Below are 16,450 nucleotides of genomic sequence, written 5' to 3'. Positions count from 1 at the left end.
ACTGGTAACCCTGCTTTGTTTAGACTTTTTCCTATAACAGGTTGTACCTTTGAGCCATGGGATCAGAAGTATCATGATGCTCCACTCACCTGTGCATAGGTCTTCAGGAGATGGCTGTGCATCTGGAGTTCTTCTGGCACCTCCACAGACTTGACTCCAATGAACTGCAGGAGAGGCACAGGCATCCCCGTGTCCCAGGTGGTGATTCTGGCAGAAGGCTCCACGAAGCCTTTCCAGTGAGCCTGCAGGTTGGTAGGAGGTGGGCTGTACGATGTCATGTTGGCAAGGTGATCATTCAGCCTAGAATAGTATGTGGTCTTTATCTCAGACACTTCAGCCTCAGTCATGAGCCCAGCAGCCATGAGATGTTCTGCGTATGTGTCTGGGATACTCTTACGGGATCTGCCAGGGAGGAAATCAAACCACATAGATATTAAGTCTAAAAACAGTGTCACAGGAGAACAAGGGCATACCACCTTACTACAGTCAGGTACCATGGAAAACTCATATAAATGGTGTCCTGGTGCATTATACTTATTTGCATGAAGTTCACTTTCCTGGCATTTCAGAAAGATAACAGTTCTCTTAAAGATATGTTTTATAGTCCTTTATTAAACAAGTAAAATAAAAACTGATATAGTTGGCAGTTATAGGTAAAAAAAAAAAACCCTCTGTGCTACCATGCATATTTTCTTCAGAGAAATTCACAGTAGGATTTCCACACTGGAGAGAATCAAGGCAACCATTCCATAAACACTTCACCTAAAATAACAGAATTGACTGGCAGGTGAATTTTTGTGTGTTTTCCTTCAGCGATAAGGATGGAATCTAAATGCATTTAAATGCTGATAAAGATGGGCCCCCACTGGAAGTAGCAGGACCAGGCAAAGACAAGACAAACATCATGCTGGCTTCTTGCCCTTTCTCCCACATCATGCATGCTTCCCCTTGGCACACAGAAGGCAGCTTTGCCTTCTGATAACCAGCAGTCACAGATTTGAAATCTAAGAGCTATGTCCAAGATTTCTCTCCAAAAAGCACCAAGCCACACATTCAAGAGCCAACAGTAATGACTGCTCATTAACATCTTATTATCAGTAAGATATTATCGTATCACACTGTAGCTAAGGGCAGTGTAGCTGCACCTTACACAAAGACCTGTGGATACATCAAAGTACTTCACACAGAGACTTCTATTGCAGCAGCAAGACTTGAGGTGGTGCAGACATATTTTCGTGCTGTAACCCTTACCTGATGATTTTGTACATGCTGGGGTTGGTGAAGAAGGGCTCATCAAGCTCATTGTGGCCCCACTGCCTGTAGCACAGCAAGTCCACAATGACATCCCTGCGGAACTGGCGCTGGTACTCCACAGCCAGTCGTGTGGCACGGACAACTTCCTCAGGATCATCCCCGTTCACATGGATAACTGCACATCCAATAATTTTACCTGCCCAGGGATTCGAAACACAACAGCAATCACACCCAACCCCTTCCAAAGAAAGCAGACACACACCTGCTCTGCTGAAACTACAGACAGCCCATAAGTAATTATAACAATAACAAATTTTAAAAATATATTCTTTGTGATGAGAGCTGGGGTAAGGAGAGAAATCTTGCCTGAGAGAACATGTAGCCCAACTCATTTGTTAGTTTGAGCACAACTTCGTTATAAGTACTTTGTTCCCAGAGGACATTTTATACACAGTTCCTGCATGATATTAATCTGGTAGTGTACAGGAACTGGGAGAGAACTACTTGATTGCTTCTCTTTCAAACAGAAATTGAGTTTTATTTCCTTCTTATCCTAAGCTATCACTACTATGAATTCATACAGACCAAAAGCAACTTTCTCCATTATTATGGAGAAATAACGGAATAACGAGAAATACATCTCCTCTATGACAATTTGGGTGCAAGTAACAGTGCTCCTCTTGTATTTTATCTGTCCAAATTCTGGGAAACTAAGATACTTCTGCCATTCCTGGCTCATGTCAATTTTCCCTCCCTAGCAAAATACTAAAGCAGTCCCTTCTCAATGACAGGTAAGAAGAAAGGAAAACTAAGGCAAAAAGCCAAACCCAAATAAAAACAATCCATAATACAAAACCAGCCCAGGGAAAACAGTATTAACATATGCTATCTACCTTATCAGATTTAATGAATCTACTTGTTTGGTTTGATGAAACCATAAGACAAACACCTGATGTCAGGTCAAAAGCATACATAAGTATATTTTTACTTACTGGAGACATATACAAGATAACTAGCTACTATGTCTCTGATCTTACTGATAATACATCTGTTTACCACTAAGAAAGATCAGTCCAAAACAAAGCTTCTAGGTCAGGCATAGAAAGGTCTTGAGCTCCATCTGAAACTGCATGCTCAACAGGCTCACACGACAACAAACAAAACAGCAAAAATGGAGGAGTATCTCACCTAAAAATCTTGCTCAGAAAACACACTAGGATGATTTCTATGAAATTTAGCAAAATCTATTTAAAATAAATCTCTTATACACTCCATGGCAATACCTTTTTAAAAGCTGTCAATAATATGACAGAAACTGAGTTATAAAGAAATAAAGAAATAAAGAAATATTTCACAGAAATCTTGCAATTATTTTATCACATCCTGTACAAATGTGACAAGATTTTCCCTTGATATTTAGTCTTTTAGTCTGCTATAAAGCAGACAGGGGAGAGCATATTTATAGCATCTGAATTGCTGGAGGCAATAATATAATAATTATTACTTTATTCATATATATTTATATACATAAATTATAAAAAAATTATCTAGTTCTCTATTTATGCATAATTATTAATAGTATTGTTTTATTTTGTATATTTTATTTATTATTATAGTTAAATAATTATAAATTAATCATAATTGTTATCATTATAATAATTTTTTTTCCTACTCCACCATGAAACTGGAGTTGTAATAATCTCTCCCTAGACCTGACAGGCAGTTGCCATAAAAAGTTTATTGCACAGCTTACACTGGAGTTAAAAATCTTTTCTGACACAACAGGCAATCTTCCTTGTGATTCAACCCTACCTACCAATGTCACTGCAGTACAGGGATGACCTTCCTCTCTCTGGAGGAGTGGTATAGCCCAGCTGGTTATTAACAATCAAATGGATGCTCCCACCAACTCTGAAATGTGGTAGATTAGAGAGGGTAAGTGTTTCAGGAACAATCCCTTGCCCAGAGAAAGCAGCATCACCATGAACCTACATGAGGGAAGAAGATGGAAAAATCTCATTAGGAAACACTGGAGGAACAGCAAAATCAAAACCATAACTCAGTTATTAAGTAAGATCTTCTAAATTTGGTACATGGAACAGATACAGTTCCAGCTGGATCCACTTCTTAATCCCTCTCAGAATACTGTTTCCATGACTTGAGAGTTTATGTAGCCTTATCACTAACATGAGGTCATAGCAGCCAACATATCTACATGAATGCCTTATGTAATCCCTACCTGGAGCTGACCTATAATCTCTTAAAACAGTCCCACCAGTGTTCAGGTGACTCCAAATTTCCTGGCTATGGCAAAGCTGCAGTAGTCAGAGGCAAGCCACTGACCCCTGAACAAAGGGAGCTGCTCACCACAGCATTCACTACACCTTTGCTGAGGTTGAGTGCTGGGGAACTGAGACTTGTGCCCATTTCCACCTTACCAAACAGACACAAACAGAAAAACTAGTGGAAAATTAACCAAATGGAAGTACTCAAAAACAAACAAACAAAACTTTCAGAAGGAAATAAAACCTAAGTTCTTAGTTACATTTCAAAAATAGCAATAGCAAATAAATGTTGCAAATAAAAACATAGTTCAGAAGGGGAAGGGAGAATATTGTGATATCCAACCCAGGTTTCCAAAAAAGGCTAGAGGTACTGGAGTGAATATCATCTAACATTTCAATATTTTGAAATTGGAGACAGTTCTCCATTGATGAATATGGCCACAGTTTCCTCAGAATGCAGACTCAAGTATTTGCAGGTCAAAGTCACTGTGCAGATTGATGTACTTATTGAAAACAGATGACAGTTCTACTTTCTAGCTATGGAATAGTGGTTTTAAGCCTTAAGAGATTTATGCAAATACACAAATGCAAGATAACAGAGGTGCAATCAACCAGTGAAACAGCAGCATTGGGTTTTATACCATTCTAATACAGATTTTTAAGAGGTATCACAGCAAAACAAAGGTAACTACTGCAAGAGAAATAAGACAGCATCCCCACTCTATCCCTTACCATGCTACACTTGTTCCTGAAGTGTTGGGTTTTCACTTTTCCTTCCTGGTTCCTTCTGCTGCCTAAGAAGGCTACATATCACGGTGATAGCATTTGAGTGAAGACCCTAAAACATCTGAGAAAACTTTATGGCCTTTAGCACATCTCAAAGCATTAAAGCCTAAAGACAGTGTGACTATCCAACTACACAAGAGATATGCATCTCAAACCCCAGAGGATTCAATTCCTGTGGTGCGGGTAGGATTTTACTCATACTACCAAAAAGATGGAGACAGTTTTTGTTAGGGCATGTTTTTTTCTGGGCTGCATTAGCAAAAAGCTAAAAGCAATGTCATTATCAAGTTTAATTCACCAAATAGTGACCCTGGGGGTGGAATTTACTTCTGGGAGATCTTACTCTCAGATTTCATTTCAAATCATAAACATCAGTACTTGACTGATGTCCAGGAAGTGGAGTTAAGGTATGTGAGAAGGTGAAAAATAAACCACTCTCCAGGCAGAGATGGACAATTAAATACTGCAGAGATGTCCATGGTAGTTAACCAAGAAGAGTTTTAGAATCCTTATAAATTCTTCATACCCTGGATAATGAAGCTCACCATTGACAATGGCACCTTAACTGATCTTTACTCATTCTCAAGCTCTGGTACTGGGGCTTGTGGAAGAAAAAATGCTAGTGTAAACCTCAATTCAGAGTTCATAGCATCTACACTTATATTTTGCAAGAGAAAGCACTGTAAAAACAGAAAGTTTGAAGACAAATTCCCAAACCAAGTTACTGAAACACAAGGTGCCTGCTTTCACATCTTCTCAATCAATGGAATGAAGGCAGTTAACAGTTACAACTAAAAAGTTGCCTATATTCAATCTCACTTGTGTACCTCTTAAAGATACAATCACAGGTAATGCTGCTCCGGTTACATGATACATTTTCTTCCTTTTAGGAATACTTTGAATCAGTTTGCTAACACGGAGGTGTTTAGCACAGAATCAAAGGTTTCTCTTCTCTGCTAGACAATACTCTGTACCACTTACCCACATAAATCCTAAGAAGTGAAATTTGTCTTGGGAGGGGGGGGTCAGGTCCATTTATCCTGAAGAATCTTTGTTTAAAGAGTCATAGCAGTTTTATTACTACATGATGAGGATCTACCATTATGAGAAAGAAACAATAGTATCTTCTCAAACTAAGACGTAACTGCACTGAAAGATGGAGACACCTTGTACAGCAAAAGCTGGCTGCACTTGTGAGAGCTAAAGAATTTTTTTAAATAAAAACTAAGAACCCCAACATGCCCAGAATATTTTGTATTCTCATGTTGCTTTTTCACAATATCCACACCCTTCCAGAAGAAAGCAAAACATTTTTTTAAATTGAAACATATTTTCACTCTAACTTCCTCGATGTTTGTTACACTTTAGAGAACATTTCTGCCCAACTTGTTTTTACTCCTGGCTTTAAAATGTTAAAAGTTCAACTCAGTTAAGAGTTCAACTCACTTGCTTTTCCAAGTTAAAGTCAATCAAGAGGAGAAAAATTATTAAGGAACTGTTTAGGACTGCTTCTACAGCTATACAAGTCAGTTCAAGGAGTAAAAACTAATTCCAGCAGTCTTCAACAGTCCTATGACAAAATGACAAAATTCTAAATCCTCCTGAGCATTTTGCAGCCTTGTTGACAGCTCTTCTCCAAACCTATTAATTTGAAAGAAGGCTTCCAGAGGCAGTTTAAATGCAGAAGTGAGGAAAGGCACACATGGCAGTCAATGCAGAATATTATTAAAATAAAGGGAGGTATCAGAATCAGTTATTCAGAAATCTTAGAAGTGCAATTATTTAATGCCAGCATCATCACAAACTCCACCTAGAAAACTTCTTAGCCCTCCTCTTTCCCCATAAAGAAAATCCCAGTTCTTGACATCATACATTAACTCAGTTTTGTTTGATATTTTTATGTACATTCCTGTTCACATTCTAGTCCAACAAGTCTTACAAATATAAATTACAATATGTGAGCAAAATACCTGCAGGCAAATAACTTTGTCCCCAGGCTGTGCAGAACTCTCCGGGGAGTAATCACCATCAAGCAGTGTCTGTTGCCTGGCTCGTGTCTTGCCCACAGCCACTGGGTTGATGGCTTCTAAGTGTGAGGGGTTGGGAAGCAAGGTGACATGCACAGGTCTGTGGGAGCCGAAGTCCAGATCTACTGAAGAGGTCAGGTGGGAGAGAACGTCCCCAATGGCTGCTGAATTCTCTGGGAACTCACTCAAACCACGCATCTTGCGGAACATGAGCTGCAAGGAAAAAGGGTTAAAGCCCTTTTCTGATTCACTGACATATTGAAAGAAAAACACTCTCCTATTCCTGAAATTGCAAAGATGCTTCTAAGTAACAGTACATAAAACCCTTCATTAGAGTTCTTTTAACAGTCTCCTGCAGACAGTTCACTGAAGTGTTGATAGGAAGGGAGAACGCTCTCACACAGGTAACATTTTATTACTCCAGCATTTACAACATGGCAAACTTTCAGGGGTTTATTTTACTGAAACTGCCCATGAGATTATAAATCTCTTACCTCAGGAGGAAGCTGAAGTAAGCCCGCGAGCAGATTAAGCCTTCCCCGATGAGGCATTCCAATGATGATATCCGTGACCCCACTGTATGCACACATCTTGAACAGCTCATGGAAGAAGCCCATCATGCTTTCTGCTCCTTCACCACCGTATCGCTTCACTGTAGCAAACTTGGTGGCCAAGAAGTGATCAAACTCCTATTCAAAACAGGACAACTTCAGTATTAGGCTATTTTAAGCAGCAGCCTTCTGTTTATAAAATTGAAATATAATTTATGTTTATAGCCTTGAGGCATACAAATCTAAACATACCCCTGGAAAGTCTCAGCACAATCTCTACCCACACAGTCTGAGACCAGAAGCTATGATGACTGTAAAAAATCAGCTCTAAGCAGAAAAATGCTGCATTGAGGACCAAACTTTCTCTGTCTCACATGGAAGGTACTTCAAGAAGAACTGTAACACAAGACTAATTTACAAATTCCTGGGTAGTTTACCTGGTTTAGATGGAAATTTAGGAATGGTGTTCTTTTACACTATAAACTGTAATGATCTTGAGATACAAAGTGCTAGCAAAGCAGTTTTTCATTTTGATTTACAGTAGGTACACTCTTTATTACATATGTAGAATACTTGAGAGAAGAAAAATAAATTAATCTGTATTTACTTCATTTTCTTCTCTCTTCACTCCGTTCACCTCCTCCTAGAAAGCTCTAATAAGTTACCAAGTTTTGGAAGCACTGGAAACTTCTATAATTTTTGCAACTGAAGACAAAAACCAAATGAAGTCTGTAACTGAGGAGGGAAGACTAAGCCACAACCAAAGATCTGAGCCAACTGCTAGCTGAGAAATATTCAGTTCTAAAGAATAATGTATACAAAATTAATCGCATATAAACGTAGTTTTTTTCTGTCAGGGTTAAATTCTATAGGTATAGTTCTGGTCATATTGAAATTAAAGTACACCATCAGGATCCCAAGATCAACCTCCTGTGTCACCAACAAATTCCTCTGACTGCCAAAGAGGTGACAAAAAATACAAAGTGGGCCATATACTTCTGTTTAGTCATTATAAATATTACATTTAACATTCCTTCCACTTGGAAAACTGGAAACAGGGACACTTTCACAGATCCTGCTCTTCTACCTTTCCAACCTTCACAGATCCTGCTCTTCTACTTTTCAATCCTTCAGGATAACATGGGAAGAAAAGGGGAAAAGATTAAAACTTTTCAAAGTACAGAAGTATTGGAATAAATTTTCTCTATACATTTCAAAAGTCCATAAATATTTCACTTCCTTACAGAAGGCATTGAACAAAGGTTCCTTGCTAAAAGACACCCTATCTGCAATTGCTATATGATAACACCTCAGTCCAACTCTGATTTGTTCTTCCAAAAACCTGAGGGACAGCATACTTTAAGGACAGTAAAACAGATCAACATGAGGGTGAGAGGAAAACACTGAACAGCTAAGCCAGAGTACAAGATTTCACAGAGTTCTGCTCAACCTTGTGCTCTCATCAGTAACATTTAATATGAGCTGCACAATCATTCATCTAAGAGTATCTCACTTTTGAAGACTGATTATTCATGGATTTATAGCATCATTATTCCAGTAATGGCTGGTAAGTAAATTCAGCAACAAACCCCAATGAGATTCCTGCATTGCACTGCTTCAGGCAAAACCTTTTACTTCTTCCTCCTGCACACTGACAAAGCCTTACAGGACAGTGGTTGTTCTTTTTCTGCATGAATCATGTCCAGAATAGTAAAAGATCCATGACAGACTCCATGACTATTACAATCTAGTAACAGGGAACAAAGTACCTGGGACTCCAGCATCAGTTTGCACAAGTGCTTCTTCTCTTCAGGTGTAAAAGCTTCTTGCTTCAGCTCTTCAAACCTTTTAGCAAACCATTCTCTCTCCTCCAAAGTTGGAAGCTGGCTTGTTTCTATGGAAATATGCCCGCAGTATATATGGTCAAGATAAGCCATCACATCCTCTACAGAAGCCTCCTCTTTTCCCATGTTTATAAGTCCTGGTGGGAAATAAATATTATTAGTCGCTTTGGGGAAGGAGGGGGAAGCACTAAAGCCTGTTTTGGAGAAAATAAAGCAATGAGAGACCCTCACCTTTGTTTAAGGCCACAGCAAGACTCTAAGAGAGCCAAGAAATAGCAATTCTTGACTTCTGCCCCTATACTTTCAGACCTTCACTACAGTGTTAAGTATTATGGTAAATCATAGAATGTTACAGTAACACAATAAATTAATGTTTAACCTCAGTAGTTGTAAGACAAAGTACAAATTTTCATGGTTTCCAAAGATGCTAGAAGGCAGCCTCTCACTGCACTATGATTTCTGCAACAGACATGTGTGCTGAAGTTGACAATTTTCTGTCCAACAGTTTCCATCACTGATTGAGCCACCACTCAATATCTGACTCTTCCACAGAGGCCACAGCCCCTCAATAAATCACCCATGAACAGAATTTGATAAGGCTGTGGACTGACCTGTAGTAATGAGAGGACCCTGAAGAACTTCAGCCAGCTCTTGGATTTCAGGTACCATGTTCATAACAGCTCGGCCGGCAAACAGTGGGTTTATTTTGGCTGCTTTGTGGCCATGTTCAGCATAGGCAGTTATTAAACGAGCAAGAGCATGGTCAACTAAAACCAAAAAGAAAGCAGAACAGTATTACACACATGCTCAGATCAAATCCACTTACAGCACCAACACAGGAATGCTTTGTCTGCTGGCAGCCATCAAAGTTCTGGCTGGAAAGAGAGCTTTTCTATGCAGTTGTTTCTACCTTATTACCCCACAACAGCTCCCATCAGCAAACTGCTAAATCTGCTCCACCATTCAATTTTCAAGCAAGTACACTCTAGATTTCCCCCACAGTTCCCATCCTATGTTAGGCTCCTGTAAACATATGCAATGTTACTTCATTTTGCTTCAAACTGCTCTGCAACAGTGGTGAACCAAAACCCCTACAAACAGGTTCATCCAAGTCAAGATCAGCACATTACCTGTGTACAGTCTTATTTCATAAGCCAACTCAATCCTATCACTTATGAGTCCTTGTTTCTTGCTGGAATGACAGGAGGATTGGGTCTTAACAATAATTCAGGTCCCATGACTTCAAAAAAACCAAAACAAAGTCTGTCTGCAGGAGCCAAGAGCATGTGCTGAGCCAAATGTGGTAAAAATTATTGACATGGGCAGAATTTGACCAGCTGAGAGGTCCCACATATGTTACTGTCACTGAGAACAGCCACAGACCAGGCTGATAAACTGCAAACAATAGAATATACTGCAAGCACAACCTGCTACAATTTAATGGCACGAACCAGCTTATAATGTAGCGTTTTTCATCCTGGTAAAAATGCAGCACTGACAGTAGTCAGATCTGAAGGCCTTTGTTTTCCAAAATAGTGAAATTCTCAGACCATATCACAAGGTTATTTCTCTGGCACTTGCATTTCTACTGCCGACACTCTGCTCCAGCCATTACAATCACACAGTCAGCCCATTCAAAACAGGCCCTTTTCTCGACTGGGTTCTACAACAGAGGGACACAACCCAGACAAAAGGCTAACAGTGCCCACGGAGCTCTCAGCAAGGAGGCCCTTTAGAGGCGATTTTTAAAATGTTACATAAAAATATATTAATCATTAACAAGGAGTCTACTTTGTGACTGGCCTTGGTCACACAGGAGCTACAAACTGGTTTCACTCCTGCTTCTGGACAAACGGCTTAACTCCTACCAGAGTCGCCAGAGTAAAGTTAATGCAAGGACCACACTCCTACCTAGAAGGGTTTTCTCCTTGAAATCACATTTCCGCACTGTAAAACAGAGCTAAAAGCAACACAGGATTGCTACACGAGAGAGTTACCTCTATTTAATCATGGAATCCTAGAATGTTAAGGATTGGAAAGGACATTTTAGACCATCCCGTTCCCACACCCCCGCGGTGGGTAGGGACACCTCCCTCTAAACCAGAGTTTAGTTTCTCAAAGTTTTATCCCATCTGGCTTTGAACACTGACAGGGTTGGGGCATCCACAACCTCTCTGGACAACCTGTTCAGTGCCTCACCACCCTCAGTTCGGCTAGTTCAAGCACCATGATATGAAAGCAAAATGACAGGATCATGGCAGAGGTACTTCCATGAGCAGCAGAACTCTTCGAGAGCCCATCGCTGAGGAAACTTCTGCAGTCCGTGCTCTCACAGCTGCTTCTGCCCGTGGAGCGGGGCCAGGCACCCCAGGCTCGCAGAAACCCCAGCCAGGAGCTCTCGGAGCGGGTCTGCTCCGCGCTCTCTACACCACACGCAACACCTCAGAGCGCCCGCTCCGTGCCCGGGCCCCGCTCCGGGGCAGCCCCCGCCGCGCTCCCTCTGCCCGGCGCGGCCCCGGCGCTGTCCGACCTGCTCTGCCGGCGCCGCGCTGCTCCTCCGCCCGCCCGCCCGCCGCCTTCCGCGGTTTGTAGCCGTAGACGCCGCGCTCGGTGCGGTACCAGCGCCTCGGGCCGCCCCGGCAGAGCGCGCAGCGAACGGCCCGAACCCCCGCCAGGCCCGCCATGGCCATGGCCGCGCTGCCCCCGCCGCCACCGCCCCCGGACCCGCCCCGAGCCCCGGGGGCGGCGCCCGCAGCGGGGCCCTCGGGGGCTCCGGCAGTGCCGAACGGAACGAGAAGGCACACGATGTTCTGGGCTCCAGCGAGGCGGTCCGGAGCGCTGTGCCCGGTTCTGTGCGGGGCTCCTCAGTACAAGAGAGACAAGGAGTTACTGCAGAAGGTCCAACGGAGTTACAGAGATGAGAAAGCCTCTGGAGCGCCTCTCCTGTGAGGAGAGACTGCGGGAGCTGGGCCTGTTCAGTCTGGAGAAAACTGGGAGGAGATTTCATAAATGCATGTAAATGTCTTAAAGGTGGGTACCATGAAGTTGGTGCCAGACTTTTTTCAGCTGTACCCAGAGAGAGGACCAGGAGCAATGGCCATAAAATAAAACCCAAGTTTTATGGCCATTAAATAATATTCCATTCACAAGAAAGAAGTTTCACCTCAACATGAGGAAGAAATTTTGAGACTGGCAGAACACTGGGACAGGCTGCTCAGGGATGTTGTGGAACATCCCTCTCTGGAGACAGTCACAACCCAGCTGGGTTGTGTTCCTGTGTCACCTGCTCCAGGGTGACCCTGCCTTGGCAGGGAGGTTGGGACAGGATGATCTCCAGAGGTCCCTTCCATCTCTACTCTGCTGAGACCTCCACCTGCAGTGCTGAATCCAGCTCTGGGGTCCTCAACATAGGAGGGACATGGACATGTTAGAGTGAATCCAGAGGAGGCCACCAAGATAATTAGAGAGATGGAGCACCATTCCTATGAAGAAAGGCTAAGAGAATTGGGATTGTTCAGCCTGCAGAAGAGAAGGGTTCCAGGTGACTTAATTGCGGCTTTCTTGTACCTGAAGGGAGTCAAGAAAACATGGAGACAGAATTTTTACAAGAGCATGTAGTGATAGAACCAGGATTAATGGCTTCAAACCAAGAGAGTGTAGGTTTAGATTAGGATTAGGAGGATGTTCTTTGCTGTGAGCATGGTAAAGTACAATTTAGATTGTGCAGGGAAGTTGTGGATGCCCCACCTGAGGATGTGTCCAAGGACAGGTTGGATGAAGCGCTGATCAACCTGGAAGAGTGGAAGGTGTCCCTGCCCATGGCAGGGGGTTACACCAGATGATCTTTAAATGCCCCTTCCAATCTCAACTTTCCTGTGATTCTGTAAACTTTGTGTGAATGCAAGTCTGGGGTACTGGCAAGTTCCCTTTCTGTAGGCTTGGTTGTGTTCCTGTTGCCTTCACAATGAGGAAGTCAAAGAGCATTTTTTTGTCCAAATCAAACCATGGTATTTGCCTTTGGAACAGGTGGAACTGGATTTGGAACTAAATCAGTTCAAACACCCCAGCTGGTCTGGGATTTTATGATATTCACAGTCCTTGCAGAGGGGCCATTTGTGTTCCTTGAGGCCTGTATGGTTTGGTATATGCATATTTATAAAACCCAGTTTGGGAGAAAAATATAAAAATAAGTGACTTTTTATGCAGCAAGGAGGGCAAAGAATACAGTGACAGGACAGTGGGCATGTGGCCCATACAGTAAAGTGTAGTAGAAATGTGGTTGTGAATATTAATTTTTTCAATTAGAATGAAGGAACCTTGAAAATAACGCTGCCAGATTATGTGATTTTTCTGAAGCTGACAGTGGAAAGGGAGAAAATGTTGATACAGTTAAATATTTCCATTCTCTGCCTGGGGAAGAGAAAAATGTTGCGGGCAGACTGCAGGATGATGAAACACTTTTCCACAGTTCTTAAGCAAATACCTGTCAAACAGCAGATATCAATATGGTTTTGCTTTGAATCAAATAGGCAGTTAGTTGAATGTTTCCCAATTAGCACTGCTAGGAATAGGTTTGAACATTAAAAATGTTCCAGTTTCTCCAATGAGATGTTTCAGTCACACAATGTGGATCTCAGGCAACTAATTGAATATTTGTATGTACAAGTTCACTTGATAAAGGTTTAATAAAGTCTAAGCAGGTGTTTATGAAATATATATCTCATCAAGTCAACTTGTTAGGGTTTTTATGTGAATAAAAATCCAGTTAATAAAGATTTAAAGTACTTCACAGATTTGCCAACATAATCATCTTGAGTAGAACATGATTAAATGTGGCTAAAGCATTGCTGTAGCTATATCTAGCTCAAGGAAAGTTTTTTTTGCCTATGGTTCATGTCTAAGTGTGAGAAGGTGGCACCTGTGCCAACAGAAAACACCATTGCTGAGGGTGCAGGAAAAGTGACTCTCCCAACCTGGCTCTTCTGACACAAAGCCTGTCCTAGAGAAGGCTCCTGTGTGAGGTTGATTCAGTAGTACATGATGCTCTCACTAAAAAAACCTAGAAATTCTCCACAACCAAGGCTGTACATACTAAACAGTAAGTGTCTGACTACTTGGCAGAATAGAAAATCAACAGCAGTGGGAATATATCTAAAGGAATTATATCTAAAGGAATTATCCCCCTTGGTACTTTAGTAAATCAACCCAAAAAAGCTGCCCACACCTTGAGTGCTGATGAAGTTTGTCACCTGGAGGTAAGTGGTGAAGAGAAGTTACCTTGAATCTGAGAGTCAAGATGGAGATAAGCAAACACAACTTATTTTAACAGGATGAGGTGAAAGCTTGCACGCATTGAAAGAATTATGTGCACTAAAATGTAGCTCCTTTCCAGGAAATAGTGGCTATAAAAAGTCTCCAAAAATAATGAAAAAAAGTAGATGGGTCTAAAAAATTATGTGAATATCCACTCACTCAGAAAATAAGACAATTTGCTGGATTTGGCTACAAGGAAATATAGAGGACACCTACAGATTCTACATTAGGCCAGTATTTGGCACAATTTGAATACTGTGTGCAAATTTGATGCCAGTAATTGAGGAAACATAAAAACATTTGGGAAGAGTTTCAGGAATTACAAAAAAAAGACGTGCTTTATGTCTGAGATTCAGGAAACAACATCTACCTGGTTTTGGTTTTGGTAAATGAGTAAAAAAGCTTGATTGGTACGTGCACAAATGGAACAGGTATGTTAGAAGGAAAAGTTTTCTGAGGTACCAAAGGTAAAACAAGATTTGCTTGCAGGGCCTTTACAAGAGAGAGCTCCAACATAATTGTAGATGTGGGAGTGTGGTATAAACACAGAAGGAGCTTTTGCTTTCCTTTCAAAACCATAGTGATTGTGCTTTTTATTCATGTTGGAAAGGGCAGCAACACTGAGCTTCAAAAGGAAATAAGCCAACATCTCTTCATGTAATGCCAGTGCCACTGATACTTAACCCAATTATAACCAAATTCCCCCTAAAAAGAGTAATCCAAAGGCACCCATTGACAGGCCAAAGGATTGATGCCTTTGGAAAATAAAGTGCCAACACTACTATGGATTTTCTCTTCCCCTTTTTACTATGTTCTGCCAGAGATCTTCTCCACTCCAGTGAATCAGTTTAATCGACTTGGTAGTTTAAGATATTCTGGCAAGCAAATGAGATCTTTGTGAGCAGGGAAATGTGAAAGATGTGAAGCATGAGTCCATCCTTTCAAACTTTTCCAGAAAGAGATTTTTAGATATGTCTGCAAAATGAGCAATGAGGTTGAACAGCAGGGAGGAGAGCTCTTCCCTGGGAAAAAAAACCAACCTGTCTAGTCCTGTACCAGTTGGCAGAACACACCTAAAGCTCTGCATCAATAAACAGTGTCTTCTCTTGGGGCCAGCTCTTGCCTCTGAATAAAAAACAACTTTAACAGCTGAACAATCTCATTATGCATACCCAGGCCTGTGCCTGCTGTCACAGTCCAATATTACTGAAGGCTTGTTCTAAGCCCAGAGGGCTGTAAAGACTTTCCCAACCTAAAGAAAAAGCTTCTGTCAGAACCTAGATTCAAAACGTAAAATAAACACCAGATTCTCACTGTGCAGCTCCAGGCTGTGCCAGCTTTTTCCAGCTTAGGCAGCTTTAGAGTTGCCCAAAAGGTGATGCTGTGCCCAGACGCGCAGGCAGAGAGCATTTCCAACAAATCTGGGAGTTTTGTGCCACTAAATTCACCACTGTAAAATATCATCAGATGTCCAGGTGGAAACACTGACTGGGCAGGAGGGCAGAGAGACCAAATTTAGACTAGAAAACACTCCCAGTGACAGAATCACAGAATGACTGAATGGGTGGGTTTGGAAGGGACCTCTGGAGATCATCCAGTCCAACCCTCCTGCCAAGGTAGGGTCACCTGGAGCAGGTGACAGAGAGACACAGCCAGGTGAGTTGTGAATGTCTCCAGAGAGGGAGACTGAGAGCAGCCTGTCCCAGTGCTTTGCCACCCTCATTGTAATGAAGTTCTTCCTCATTTGAGGCGAAATCTCTTGGTTTATGTGCATTGCTGTGTTACTCAGCAGCACTGAGATGAATGTAGTACTATCCTCTTGGCACCTGCCTTAGAGATATTTACTTGTATTCATGAAATCCCCTCTCAGTCTTCTCCAGACTGAACAGGCCCGGCTCCCGCAGTCTCTCCTCACAGGAGAGACGCTCCAGAGGCCTCCTCATCTCTGTGGCTCCGCTGGACCCTCTGCAGCAGTTCCTTATCTCCCTTGTACAGAGGAGCCCAGAACTGGGCACAGTAATGCACGCCCATTAAACTACCTCTTAGGCAGTAATTTGGTGTTCAGACACTGTCGCCCCAATGTTTTATCACAGTGACACCTGAGGACCCCACCCGCGACATGACGGCTGCCGTGACGCCTGGCGGGCACAGACACGTCACTGCAGTGACGTCACGCGGGGCCACAAGCCGAGTCGTGCGCTGGGGCCACCAAGGAAGCGACATTCAGAGGCTACTTCCCCCTTCCCCGCCGCTGTGAGGGACGCGGGGCAGAACCTTTCTCCTCTTCCATTCCCACTCTCATTCCCGTTCCTCTTCCCCTTCCGCCTCCGCACTCCCGGTAACCCGTCCGCCGCCAGGACCCCGCGCGGGGCTGCCCTGCGCGCTGCCTA

General features: G+C 42.3%; 1 protein-coding gene across 4 annotated transcripts in view; it reads right to left on the bottom strand.

Annotated features, from left to right (window-relative positions):
* The window catches only part of DHTKD1 (dehydrogenase E1 and transketolase domain containing 1), a 24,026-nt gene extending 7,576 nt beyond the window's left edge, over window positions 1-16,450 (bottom strand). The window contains exons 1-8 of one of the 4 annotated variants that reach the window (XR_015286067.1): window positions 11,278-11,473; window positions 9,359-9,514; window positions 8,673-8,884; window positions 6,847-7,041; window positions 6,296-6,565; window positions 3,071-3,242; window positions 1,252-1,450; window positions 90-402 (exon numbers count right to left, since the gene is read on the bottom strand). Coding sequence is in view for 3 of the 4 variants with exons in the window: in XM_086886470.1 (XP_086742596.1) it covers window positions 90-402; window positions 1,252-1,450; window positions 3,071-3,242; window positions 6,296-6,565; window positions 6,847-7,041; window positions 8,673-8,884; window positions 9,359-9,514; window positions 11,278-11,437 (1,677 nt within the window). In the remaining variant the exon portion in view is untranslated. Of the gene's footprint in view, window positions 1-89; window positions 403-1,251; window positions 1,451-3,070; window positions 3,243-6,295; window positions 6,566-6,846; window positions 7,042-8,672; window positions 8,885-9,358; window positions 9,515-11,277; window positions 11,481-16,099 lie in introns of those variants that run through there. The other 3 variants (XM_086886471.1, XM_086886472.1, XM_086886470.1) reach the window with 3 other exon arrangements.

Source organism: Cyanistes caeruleus, chromosome 4 (assembly GCF_971803275.1).
Source record: "Cyanistes caeruleus chromosome 4, bCyaCae1.hap1.1, whole genome shotgun sequence".
Classification (NCBI taxonomy): Eukaryota; Metazoa; Chordata; class Aves; order Passeriformes; family Paridae; genus Cyanistes; species Cyanistes caeruleus.
This window is presented reverse-complemented; position numbering and strand designations above follow the sequence as displayed.